The 14,186-nt window shown below is 40.6% G+C and overlaps 1 protein-coding gene across 1 annotated transcript in view; it reads right to left on the bottom strand.

Moving 5' to 3' along the window:
• TBC1D22B (TBC1 domain family member 22B) overlaps nt 1-10,705 on the bottom strand; it is a 58,467-nt gene extending 47,762 nt beyond the window's left edge. The window contains exon 1 of the mRNA XM_006173286.2: nt 10,481-10,705. Coding sequence (XP_006173348.2) covers nt 10,481-10,536 — 56 coding nt within the window. The 5' untranslated portion in view covers nt 10,537-10,705. The remainder of the gene's footprint in view (nt 1-10,480) is intronic.
• Between the last annotated feature and the right edge of the window lie 3,481 nt (nt 10,706-14,186).

Below are 14,186 nucleotides of genomic sequence, written 5' to 3'. Positions count from 1 at the left end.
TTGTGATTACTCAAGTTATTGTACCACACAATTGTTTCACGTACTTTTCTGTAATAGTTCACAATTTAAAAAAAAAAAAAGAGTGACCCGAGAATAATATATCAAGCCAAAGTGTTGTTTAAGTACAAAGATGACAGAAAAGCATGTTTCAACATGTAAGAACTCAGGCAATATGCTCTCCTTGACTCCTTCCTGATGAAACTACTAGAGGAAAAACGTCAATGAACAACGAAATAAATGGAGGAATGATGGCAAAAGGACTGATGGAGAGCACTTAATTGATTTAACCTTAAGACTAAGTCTTAAATTTGAGGCTTTATGGTTGCAGAAGAGAATGTAAAAATAATGTAATTGGCAAATGTTAAAATGGGAAGGAAGAAAGAAGTAGACAAATAAGTACACGGATTTCTTCATCTTTCACTGACAAGGCTCAAAAGATATTTAAAGCTGACAGCTCAAGTAATATAGGTCTAAGTATGTTTTAAGATATAAAATAAAACTAAGAAAAATAACATAATCAACTAAAAGCAGATGGGAAGGAGGCAGGAAATATAACTACAAATTTCATCATTGCTCATAGTAGGGAGTCAATAGACATTATCTGAAGAAACATGGTAAAATTTACACAGTATCACTAGAATAAAAAGATAAACCTTTCAAATCATCAGAATATAGACATGAACATCCACCTTCCAAAGCAAGTACAGTCCTTACAGTGAAAGTTTTTTAAAGAAAATATTAAAAATAGAACTAAAACCAAAGATAGTAGTCATTTCAATAAACATAAATGGGCTCAACTTACCTATTAAAAGAAAAAAGGTTATTAACAACAGGATTAGTTAAATAAATTATATATGTCTGTTAAAAAGAATGAGGCAGTTTTATATCCACTGACATAAAACATTTATTGAAAAAGATGCAGAATTGCATGCATAATAATGCCTCCATTTTTGTAAAAATCTTTAAAATAAAGCATATCCACATATTTATGTATGATTAGGTCTATGTATTTATAGAGTATCTTTGAAAGAACACACAAGACACCAGTAGCAGTGGTTTGAAAGAGGAACCAGATGACTGGAGGGCCACATGGCAGAGACTCAGTTTTCAGTGCAAACCTTTTTGTACCTTCCTGAACTAGTATTGTGTATATGATCATCTTTTTAAGAAATAAATTAAGCAATCTTAAGAGGGTTAGGAGGCTTAAATGGGACAATGTGTCAAAAGCCCTTTAGCACAATTCCTGCAGGTAGTAACACTAGCAGGCAGTGAGGTGAATGCTGCCTGACACACACTCAGTGCCCAAGAAATGTTGGTTTTCTCCCTCCTTCCAATTTTTATAATTTATTCCTTACCCAACATTTAGAACATAGAACAAGTTCATCAAGTACCTACCTTGGCAAAACAGATGTGATCCTAAAGTGGCTTTTAAATAAAAATGTAGTCAATGCTATCACTTTCACATTGATTTCTACTAAGATTCCAAAGAGAATATTCTTGTGTACGACTGTTAGTTATAGATACGGCCCTGAACTTTTCAGCTGTAAGAATCTCTATTCCCTATACTGCTCTGGAAGGTTAAGTAATTTGTAAACAAACCATTATATATACTACTACAGAAGTACAAACAATACAACTTGAATGTGTTTATAGTTTCCTAGGCAGAGGAAAAGGAGAGAGAAAATAAGAGGGATCAAAGAATACAGGACAGTTGGGCTCAGAGAGAAAAAGCTTAGCCAAAACAAAAAGCACAAACAAACTAGAAAACCCAAAGAGCCACTGATCTGTATTTTAATGTTTGCAAATACTCTAAGGTGAGTACACTTCAACTCTCCAAGTCCACAAGCGTCTATGTAAGTAAAATACAAAGATCAGAGGATATACTTTGCAGGAAGATCTCAATGGGTCAGTTAAGTCAGGTGACTGAGTAGAAAAATAAGAGAGGATCCTTAGGTTCTCTCCATAAAAGAGTATTGCCACCTTGCCAGTAATCCTTGCAGGAAAAAAGCAATCCTAATTGTGCAGGCTTAAGAGCCAAAGACCATGAATTACTTTCCAGGAAAGGGATCTTAAAATCATGGTAGACTATTTTTTAAAGATGTCAGCCCAATGTGCTGGCACAGCCAGAAAGGACAAGATAAGTGATGGACTTCATCAGCAAAGGGATCAGAGCCTAAATTGAATTTGTTAACATATTCTTGAACTAAATCATAATGTATCTGTACCTGGAACACTTTGTATAATTTATCAGTTTATTGAATTTCAAAAAGGAGAGGAAAGAAGTTAAAAAAGGAAGAGAAACCAGGATGATCACAGAGATTAAATGAAGACAGACAGAAAAAGCCTGGTGATTAAGGTGCTTAATTTCCTGGCATTTATAATTCACCTACCAGCCTGTACCATCCCATTCCTCCCAAACCCAAACTCAACTCTAGGGCAGGCTAGTCTCCACTTTGCCTTCCAAACATACCTTAAATACTAAACTGCATTTTCAAAATCATATCCATCCTGAAACATTCCCTTCAAATTCTACACACCCCTTTATGAGACCTCCTCCAAGCCTATCCCCAACATCCACTAAGCCATGCCTTCTCTGATTCCCTAAAATACAGAAATCAGGGCTTAGATTGCTTTTTAAAAAATAAACTATTTTTCAAAGCAAACTAGATTTAAATCTTAATATAAGGTACACCCAGGTAAGTGCTCAACACTTACGAAGGAAATAAGACATTATGGCCTTGAAATACTAGCAGAACCTTCCCTCCCTTCCTAGGAAACCATTTTGTTGAATCTGGTATTTTTCACACTATTTTTACATTTTCTATGTATGTATCCCTAAACGATACACAGTATTATTTTCCGTGTTTTTAAACCTTTATATAAATGGTATCACACTGTATACATGACTTACTTTGATACTAAATCATAAATGCTACTTTAAATATGACTTAATTTCATGGCTGGCTGATCTCTCCAACACAAATTTAAAATACATTTGCTCTACCAAAAGTGTAAGAAGAGTTTAATTCACATTTTCAAACACAAAGAAAAGTACAGAGAAAAATATAACAAACATCCATGAACCCATCATTCTTTTTAACAAATGTGTTAACACTTACCACATTTCTTTATTTTTTTTTCACACTTCTTTTTTTGAGAAAATAAAGCATCAGAAAGACTTCTAAAGTCCTAGTTGCAGTTCCCAGTCCCATTCCCCTATCTCCCCAAGAGATAATCACTATCCTAAAGTGGGTATGAAATCCTTCCCATCTGTTTTTATACTTTTACATATATTCATGTATCCATAAACATACAATTTTTTTTATGTTTTAAAACTTTACATAAAAGACTGTACACTGTACATATCGGTCTACATCTTGTTTTCCTCACTTAACAATGTGTTTTCACCCAGCTCTGCTTAAGTCTTCCTGATTATGAAAGTAACATATGCCAAGTGGAAAAACCGGAAAGACAATAACACGCAGCATCCTCACCAGGGGAAGCTGCAGCGCCAAATGGATTTTCAGCTTCTAGAGAGCAGTGGTGGCGCCACGTCTCTTTCTGGAGTCCCCTCACCACCTGGCAGAGTGTGACACACGCCAGCAGGCACTTAACAATACCTAGTGAGTCAAGACTGGAACGCTACAAAACCCAGGCCTCTGTTTAAGCTGACTCCTGTCTGGCTAGACCTGAAAACAAGAGGCAATCACACTGCACATGCAGAGAAAAGAATGCCATGGCTGTGCTGCAGCTAAGACAAAATACAGCAAAAACCCGCGTCAACCTCCATCATTCTCTTTAATATTTTTCCTTATTATTAATTTACCATTGTATTATTTATTTTATTTTGGTAAGGGTGGGAGAGGTAATAGGTTTACTTTTAGAGGAGGTACAGAGGATTGAACCCAGGACCTCACACATGCTAAGTATGCATTCTACCACTGAGCTATACCCTTCCCCCTCATTCTCTTTAATAAACCAACACCATGGTTTATTAAAGAATGTATCAGCATAGCTGGTTTACATAGTCGGAACAGTGCAAAAAGCTTGATAGGAAAAGTCAACAGGTGTTTGTTCAGTGCTGACAGAGGAGCTAAAGCAAACATGGGAACAGAGCTATCCAATTTAAAGCAAAACATGCTGGCAATCAATGCAGGTTCACATCCTCACTCGATGGAAGTCTTCCAGAACTGGGGATCTATGCTGTTTCAGTGATAATTTAGCATCACCCAGTCACTGACTTTATTAGTAAAGCATTTCCAAGCTAAGACTAGGTTGTGATATACCTGCCCAGACAGGCTGAAACCATTACCCCAAGTCTACTATCAGATTCATCAATGCTATGCAAAATGACCAATGACAGAGAAGATTTCAGTTAAAAATCTATGGGCTCCTAAGTAATTCAAGTATTACTCTTCTCAACTTCACTGAATGTTAAAATAGCTCCTTGACTTTAACAATAAACACTTTTGCTTAAAAAGAGGGAGAAGCCCTTCTCAGAAGGACCGGAAATAATAATGCGGGAAATGAACCAGGCTTTGAGTCACATTTGTCTCTCCTATTCCAAGTCTCATCCACATCATTTCACTGAAGCGTTCACACACACTTGGACAGAGTGCATCTTTAATCTTAGCAGAGACTGAGGGAAGGGGGAAGCAGTATTAGGAAGAGTGTGGACCAGAAGTCAAGAAATCCACACTGTGATTTGGGGCAAGTCATCTTCCCTCTCTGGCCTCAGCTTCCTCACCAGCAGTGCTCTTAGAGTCGAATTCTAACATTCTACAGTTTCATGACACTCATGATGTTCAGCGAGGTCAGCAATTCACTACTTTCAAAAGCACTAGATGGAAAAGCCCACCTTTGGTGTCCCCTCCCCCAGCCTACTCCCACCTATCAATCATGCCTGTGTGAGTGATAAAGCAAAAGGGAATTATCCACTGATTCGAGCAGGTGTTATTAAGTTCAAATTTAACACTCACCTTCAGAACTGGGAAGAGCCTTAGAGCTCACTTAATCCAAACCTCTCATCTCATAGATCAGGAAACTGAGCTTGCAGTAGTTAGTACTCCGTCCCAAAACATGGCTTCTTCTCTTAGGATATGACACCACAATCTTAGCTGATCACCTAAGCCAGGAACCTGAGACACTTTTTTGGCACCTCCTTCTCTCTTACTCCCCAAATCCAATTATTTACCAAGTCCTGGAGATATTCCCAAACTTGTCCTCTATTGCCCTATTCCAAGCCATCATGGCCTTTCCTTCTACTAATTGCAGTAGCCTCCTAACCACAGTTGCCCTTTGAACAACGGAGGTTAGAGGCACCAATTCTACTCACAGTTGAAAATCTGGGTATAACTTTACAGTCGGCCCTCCATATCCATGGTTCTGCATCCATGGATTCAACCAACCAACGATTGTGCAGTACTGTAGTATGAAATCTGTGTATAGGTGGACCCGCATAGTTCAAACCTGTGTGGTTCAAGGGTCAACTGACACTCTGATGGGGGGCAAGGGGATTGAATGTTTGGAAATGTGTAAGTGTATGTGGAAAGGATGTTTGTCTCAATGACTGATGGGCCTTCTAAGGGCCAGATATTAAATACAGCCTAGTATTCAGAATTCACCTACCTAAAACACCAGCTGTGTGTCCCCATCCCTGACCATTGAAAACAATGGCCCAAGCCATTTTCCTCAGGGTAGCCAGAATGGAATTTTTATAAATGCAAATTGGATTGTGTCACAGCTCTAATCTTCTAATGGCATCCCACTGCTGTTGGGAGAAAGATCAGTCCTTAACTTTGCCTATCTTTCCAACCATGAAGGGCCTGGAAGGCTTAAGAGAGTTTCAGGTGTCTGTAGAGGGGCAAGAAGAGAAGCAGGAAGACCAATTAGGAACATACAACAGTATTCCAGGCAAGAGAGGACTCAGTTTGATCCTGGTCGTAGGGGTAGAAGTGGTGGGAACAGCTCAGATTCAGGATATATTTTGACGAGCCCACAGGACTTACTGATGACTTGGATGTGGCAGAGAGAGAGAGAAAAAACAATCAGACATTAGGATTTTTGATCTGAGGAACTTGGTGAATGGTGGCACCATTAAATGAGATAGAAAGAATAGCTTTGTGTGAGTAGGCAGACATGGAAAACAAGAGTTCTGCTTAGATGTGTTAAGTTAGAGATACCTATCAGACAGCAAAGCAGAGATGCATTAATTGTTTAGTATCCAGACAGCAAAAGCTCCCAGCACTGGAAATCAGGTTTCTTTCAATCTAACTCAGGGCTCTTTTCTCAGTGGTTCTCAAAGTGCAGCTCCCAGATTAGCAGCAGCAGTATTCCTTGGGAACTTCTTAAAAGCTCAGCTTCTCAGGTCCCACCTCAGGCCTGCTGAATCAGAAATTCTGGAAGCAGGGCTTAGCAATCTATGTTTTAACGAGCCCTCCAGGTGACTCACTGAAGTTTGAGAACCACTGCTCAAAATCATACTCCTCATCGCTAATGAATACCTGACAGCCACAGCGACCCTGCATTAGGCTTCTTTGTGCCTCCATAAACCCTCTGCCTAATTAGCAATATGTGGTATTTTTTTCCACTCAGGACTCATCGGGGGCTCTAGTCATACCACTGATCAAAGCTTTTCAATTTCAGTTTCAGAAGCTAGAGAAAGTAGGAAAAACAAATAAAAATAAGAGCTACTGTAACCACAGCTATCATTTTCACAATGGCTAATATCATTGAGTACATTCTATGCACTTTCTATGCATTATCTCATTTAATCCTCATAACAGCCTTATAAGGTAGATACTCTGTCCCCATTTTACAGATAAGGCGACTAAGGCAGAGGTTAACTTGCCCAAGGTCACACAGTTAGAAAGTGGCAGAGCTAGGATTTGAAACCAGGCAGTCAGGTTCCATAGCTTGTATTCTTTTCCCCTTTTTTGGAGATATAATTGACATATAACATTGTGTAAGTTTAAGATGTATGTTGTGTTGATTTAATACATTTACATAAAGTCGGTCCTCCTAATCTGCAGTTGGTTGAATCTGCAGATGGGTGCAGAACCCACAGATATGGAGTGCCTGCCACTTTATATAAGGGACTTGAGCATCTGCAGCTTTTGGTATCTGAGGGGGTCCTGTAACCAATCCCCCACAGACACAGATTGTATTGCAATATGATTACCACTGTAGCATTGGCTAACACCTCTGCCATGTCACATAATTATCATTTCTTCTTTGTATTGAGAACAATTAAGATCTAGTCTCTTAGCAACTTTGAAGTTTATAATACAGTGTTGTTGACTATAATCACTATGCTGTCCATTAGCTCTCCAGAACTTATTTATCTACTAGTTTCAAGTTTCCAGAGCCTGATTCTTAACTACATAGTACATACTGCCTCCTGTCTTCCTAGGCATCCACACAAGGACCATTTGATGTGCTAAGTACATGGGGCTCTTATGAATAACTGAGAGAACTTAAAAAGATGCTTAATTCCATCAAAATACCATATGACCCAGCAACTCCACTCCTACATAATACTCGAAAGAATGGAAAACATACATTCATGCAAAAACTGGCACATGAATTTCATTGTATATTCATAATAACCAAAAAAGTGGAAATAACCCTAATGTCCATCAACTGATGAATGGATAAACAAAATGAGGTACATCCATACAATGGAACGTTATTTAGCCGTAAAATACTGATACATGCTACAACATGAAGAAGCCTTGAAAACATTATGCTTAATAAAAGAAGCCAGTCACAAAAGGCCTCATATCACATTATTCCATTTATATGAAATGTTCAGATAGGTAAGTCCACAGAAACAGAAAGATTAGTGGTTGCTAGGGGCTGTAAGGAGTGGAGGATGGGGAGTGACCACTAATGGATGCCAGCTTTCTTCTGGGGGTGATGAAAATGTTCTGAAATGAGTGGTGATGGCTGCACAAAACCAGCTACACTCTAGACAAACATTTTAAATACCACTGAACTGTACACTTTAAAAGGGTGACTTTTTATGACATGTGAATTGTATCTCAATAAAGTTGTTATTTTACAAAAGGATGTTTAATTCATTTTGAACTTTGGCTATTTTATTACACAAAATTCCCATCTGTTGTAATTAAGGTTACTGGATCATGACCAAAGAAACTGAAAGTAATCTGCCACTACTTTGAATTTTTACCTTTCAATTTGCAAAGAATAAACTAGTTTCACTTCTAGGTTGCCATGGACCTAGACACAGTTATCTGTGTCATTTCCCCACTCAGAGAAAGTTTTCCTTCACTAAGACTGAAAGGGTACGAATGCAAAAGCTCTATTCTTGAAAAAGTCTCCTAAAAGTTTCCTTAAATCAAAGCACTTTCTATCTAAAAGAACTTTAGTTTTTCTCCCATAAATAGGGGCTCCTGGGACCTCCCTGCTAAAAGCACACCAATGAACAATATCTCTCTTCAACAAGCAAGGTACTAAAAACTATTGTGCATTGTGGCAAAATTTTAATGCCTTAAGATAAACAATGAACATGCCTACTACTGGAGTAAGGATCAGAAAAACATTCTTTCAAATGTTTACTTTCTCTAATAACAACAGTCATACTAATAACTAGTATTTATTGAGCAACTATAATGTGCTAAATAAACACTGTCCTAGGTTCTTTGCAAACAGGATGTTTAATTCAGCCCTTACAAGAACCTTGAGGAAAGTATTTTTGTCCTCATTTCACAGGTAAGGAAACTGAGGCCTAGAGAGATGAAGTAAATCATTTGTCCTTGGTCACACAGATAAGAGTCCAATAATAATCCAAGTATTTCTGAACTCAAATGTTCTCTCCCCTACCCCTCTACACTCCTCTTCAAAATTAAAAAAAAAAAAAAAAAGAAAGAAAAAGGAAGCCAGAAACTTGAAGAAATTGAAAAGATTCCCCTTCCCATCTCACAAAAGTAGTGCTCTGCAAAAAGCTGACTGTTCCTATAGTTCAAAAGGGGAAATGTGGAAAACAAAAATTGTTAATAATGACCAGCAGTCAGAAGGCACAAAAGAACATGCCATCTCCCACATCTCAAACACTGCTTCCTGATTTAACAATTTTCCCATAGATTCTGATTATAACCTTAGGATATCAAAATTTAATGATCTCACCATGGAAAACCCCAGAGAACAGCAGTTAGTGATACTGGAGAGCTCCCTACACCAGGAAGGAAAAGGAATCAGAAGGCAGGAAGTGGTGCCTATCTAAAAACACAGAAATCTTTAGCATTAATATTTTATTTTATTTTATTTTTTTAGCATTAATATTAACACTGATTCTAAAGCACTTTGATCTGAAGCTATTTCTGCATTCCTTTGCACCATTTTAATACTGTATTACTAAAAACTGATTCCCATATTTCTAATAGGATCCTAAATAAGACTTATATAGCCACCACTGACCCTCATGTCTCTCTTCCTGGTTAAAAAAACAAAAAACAAGCCGCAGGTTTAAAAGATTATCCGTAAATCAGTTAGGAAAGGTAGCACGTAGGGCCAATCAAACATGAATTTCGTCATCACGTAGACTGTGGCTGGCAGAAATCTTGAATTTAAGACTGAAACATACACTCCTCCCTTTACTTCTCAGATCTGCCCCCAAACAAACTGAAACTATAAACCAACAGCAGATTTATGAATGTACAATTCCTAAGGGTCTCAACAGATACTAAAAAGGGGGTAGGGGGTGGGAGTGGAGAGTAGAAGTCTGCTCTCCAACTAAACAACTCCAGAACGAATTCAGCGCAACTGCACAAGAAGAAAATTACAACACTAAGGGGAAGAGGTCACTCGGGGTTGAACAAATCCTTAGAAAATGCTAAAGAAATAATCTCAATTCTAGGTCACCCTGTAATAATTCCTAATGGGAAAAGGCCCGCTCAAGATAAAGCAAGGTCGGGCTTAAGAATTTTCCTCACTTTTCTTGCCAGATGGTCCCAAGCTCCCACCAGAACCTATTGGGAGTCCAGGAGAAAAATTCATACGTGCAGAGCTGGGGGAGAAAGGGAAGGCGCATCCTCGTGCACAACCACCTGTGCGTGACATAGACCCCCTACCCCCCACCCCAAGAAGGAGTTCTGTCTAAAGTGAGAAGCAGCTCTGGGAATGGCCTTCCCAACCCAGGACCGACACTGGCTACTCACTTTTCAACTCCACTGTTCCGTTCGCCCTGACTTTACCAGCTCTCGGCTGAGGGCAACCCCTCCAGAGCCCCGCACCCCCAGACCCAGGTCTGCTCCCACACCCAGGCATCTCCAAAGCTCCCTGCCCGCTTCTTTGCCTGACAGCTGTCCTGTCGCCACCAGGCAGCCCCAGCTTCCCCACCGCCCAGGTTCCCCAAGCCAGCCTTCCTGGGTAGGTGGCGCCCCAGGCCCTCAGGATTTAGGGCTTAGTATCTGGAAGGGTTTGGTCCAATCCCCTCTTCCCCTCAGCGTCCTGGGCTCACCTCCCCGGCAGCTTGGCGCTCCTCTTCCAAAACTGCTTGCTGTTGTCGGCGGCCATTGCTCTAGCCGTGGGAAGGCCTTGCAGGCGGGCCAGGGTGTTACCCAGCGAGATGCCCCCAGGACCCCGCAATCGGAGGGCCAGCCCAGGCCGCGTCCCTGCCGCCGGTCACCCGCTCCCAGCTCCCGGGGGCGCCATCTTGGATGTGGGCACCCTCCCACCCAGCGTCGCTGCCATTGGTGGGCTGCGCAGGCCGTGGGCAAACGGACCAATCGTGAGCTGGAATCCTGCAGGCCGCTGAAGCCGAACGGTAACGTCAGGGGCTGGGCGCACAGGTGAACCGGGAAGGCGGAGCTTGGAGGAGCAGGGAGGCGGGGCTGAAAGTTCCTTAACCCAGACTGGAGAAGCAGGTAAAGAAAGGGATCTATGGGCAGGAGGAGAGGGTACTGTTTTCCTTGGGGGAAATGAGGTTCTTCAGTCTAATATTTTTTGAAAAGAGAGAGCATATGTATTTATATACATATGTCTCTGACCTAAAAATAAGGGCCCATGTGTTTGCTGCAGCCCATTTTTAACGTCCCCCAACTCGATGACACTTTGGTTATTGCCCTCTCCCCTCCTCCGTTCCATTTGGACCCGGATATTTTTTTAAATCTGTAGAGGAAGATCAATATGGTCCGATGGCAGAGAGTTGCTAACTGTTCAACATGTGAGTAACGGTCGTGAGAGGTTCCTAAGAACCTCTCTCCTCAGGTAATTGATCACTATTAAAGGACTAGAGCTATGGGTGAAATTCAAATGATCGAATCCCTGTTTCAACCAATTACTGTCACTTTCTGACTGTGAGAACCCAGATGCTACAAGCTGTTTAGGAAATACTTTATCCATTCAATTCAGACTACCAAGAAACATATCTTGAGAGGACATAGAACAGGGCGAAGACATTAATTACAAAGACTAAAGATGTACCCCCAAACATCCTTAATGGCCCTTATTAATCTATTATAAGTCTTTCACCCTTGAATTTATTTTCAATCTGGTTTTGACTCATAATGACATTTAATACTAGCATTTTGAATCCTCTGAATGTCCTGTTGGTGTTTTTTGCTCTTTTTAAGTTTCTGCGGTACTTAAGTGATTGGGGCAGGGGTGGGGGGTGGGGAGGCAGGGAGCACAGCCTACTCCATAATAGTTTTTTGTCCCAACAAAGGACTGTTGAGGTGGGCTGGTTGTTCCCCATCCCCACTCCTGGTTATTGCTAGCACAGTCCTTCCACGTATTGGAAGGTCTAAAGAACCTTCTATATGCCCTCTAGTGGCCTCTTTCTACACAGATACTCCCCTCATTTTCAAGCTTCTTTTGTCCCCAGATTTTACAATCACGAGATTGTATGAAAAGGACTATTATAATTTTCTCTATTATGAATTTTTCATGTCTTTATAGACTTTCATCTTGTCTCAGGTAGTCATCTTTATGGGCATTTACTCCATCAAACAAAATTCCCTCTATCCTTTTAGTTGCCTTTCTTTGGCTCTTCTTTTTCTTTGGATTCAGTGGCTAGCACTGTAGAGTGAGCTCCAAAAGGGGTTTCCTGAGGTTTTGTCTTTATTCTGATGAGTAAAGCTGATGAAGCTGATGTTTTGCCTTTATTCTGGATGGCCAGAACTTTTGCTTGCATTTTGGACTTTTCAAGAGCTGATGTCTTGAAGGGATAATCTACAGCAGCTTCTAGATCCCCTTCCTCAGTGGCAACTGGCAGCTCAGAGTTCATTATCCTAAAGACATCATTCGAATTGTCTTCCCCTGTGTGAGCTGTCTTACACTTTTCCACATGGCAAGTCACCTGCCACTTTCCAGCCTACTCACATAGCTTTAGAAATGTTCCAGAAGATGCTCTCTATTGACTTGACATTTTCACTATGTGGAAAGCAGAGTGTAATTTGTGTACCTAGAAATGTCTCAAAGTATTCCTTTTTCTTAATCATTTATGAAATGGTAAATAACACTGATTCCCCAGGGATGCTGTTAACATTGTTCAACCCAGAGAAGCCCTAATATTCCTACTCTTTATTTTCTATATCTAAGCTAGTTTTTCATTCAAGATAAAAAAAAAATCGTTTTACGCTAGCTGTCTGGCGATAACTTTTAAAATAGTCCCTGTCAGGGAAATTGAGATGGTTGGGCCCCTTTTCACCACCACCACCATGACCATCCAAACCTAAACCAACTACATCCTTACATCAGCCTACTATTCAGCCTCCTGCTTCCACATTTGCCCACTTAGAGGCTATTCCCCGCACAGCAGACAGAGAGAACATTTTAGAGCATCAGTCAGATTGTGTCACTCCTCTGCTCAGTACCTTGCAATGGCTCCATCACACGTGGCATAAAATTCAAGCTCCTTAAAGACCCTATATGAGTTGGTTCCACTCTCTTCCTTGCTTAATCTGTTCCAACCACACTTACTGCCTTTTTGCTGTTCTTTGAACAATCCAAGCATGTTCCCACCTCAGGGCCTTTGTGTTAGCCATTTCCTCTGCTTGGAATTCCCTTCCCCCAAGTATCTGGATGGCTAGCTCCCACATTCCATTCAGGTATATTCCCCAGTCTCTTCACCCTGGGGATGCCCTCCCCAACCACCCATCTTAAATAGTGAACTCCACCACTCTGTTTTTCTTTAAAGCGTTATCCCTACTTGCCCTATTATATACCTGTTTGTTGCCCACCTCCATCCCCTAGAATGTAAATTCCTCTAAGGCAAGGATTTTGTCTATTTTGTTCTCTGCTATTCTCACTTAGAATAGTACTTGGCACTCAGTAAGTGCTTAATATTTACTGAGTGAGAGAATGAAGAGTATAAACTATTCTTGTCTTTTGGTTCTATGTTGTTCATACACATTTTTTGTTGGACAAGATGACACAAACCATGTTTTCTACCCCCAGCAAAGAGTTTATAAGCTTGCCTGTACTCTTAGTTAAAGAATAGTCTCCGTCTCCTGGGAAAGACTGTCCTCTTCAAACCATTTTGCAGCTTCAGAGGAATGAACCTGTACCTAGAATAATGAGGGAGGGAGGCCACCCATCCGGCCACCTGTCCATTAAAGGGTGGCAGCTGTGGCAGCAAGACTACCTCACACCAAACTTTGTCCAACTAAAGGTGAAAATCATCGGTTTGAGGTTCCCAAGAGGTCCTTGGAGCACTTTTGATGGAGACCCTTAGTGACAAGCACTCACTGGTCCCCCTTACCAGTGCTTCTCATACTTTAATGTACATGTGAATTGCCTGGAGGGCATGTTAAATGTCTCCATTCTGATTTAGTAGGTCTCAGGGTGGAGCTTATAATGATGCCGTCTGACAAGCTCCCAGGTGACACTGATGCTGCTGATTTGTGGACCTCACTTTGTAGACTTCCTGTTACTAGCACAAGACGGCCTATGATCCTTAGATGGACCTCAAAGATTTGATTATTTTGAAACTATAAATAGAAGACTCTCATTATTGCCTGCAAGTTTTAAGCTTTTCCTTCTTTAACTTCATCTTCATTCAAAGGAGAGTAAAACAACTTAGATTGGAGCAAAGTAGAATTTGGAGCACAGGGAATGAGCTTTGCCTGGGTTGCATGAGGACTCAGAAGAGGTGGGCGTATCCCAGTCCTTAGAGATAGTTCCGTGGAAGAGAGATACCCTGAGTGGCGACATGCAGGAAAAAA

This window comes from Camelus ferus, chromosome 20 (genome assembly GCF_009834535.1).
Source record: "Camelus ferus isolate YT-003-E chromosome 20, BCGSAC_Cfer_1.0, whole genome shotgun sequence".
NCBI classification, from domain to species: Eukaryota; Metazoa; Chordata; class Mammalia; order Artiodactyla; family Camelidae; genus Camelus; species Camelus ferus.
Note: the sequence above shows the minus strand (reverse complement) of the source record. Positions and strands in the feature narration are given on the sequence as shown.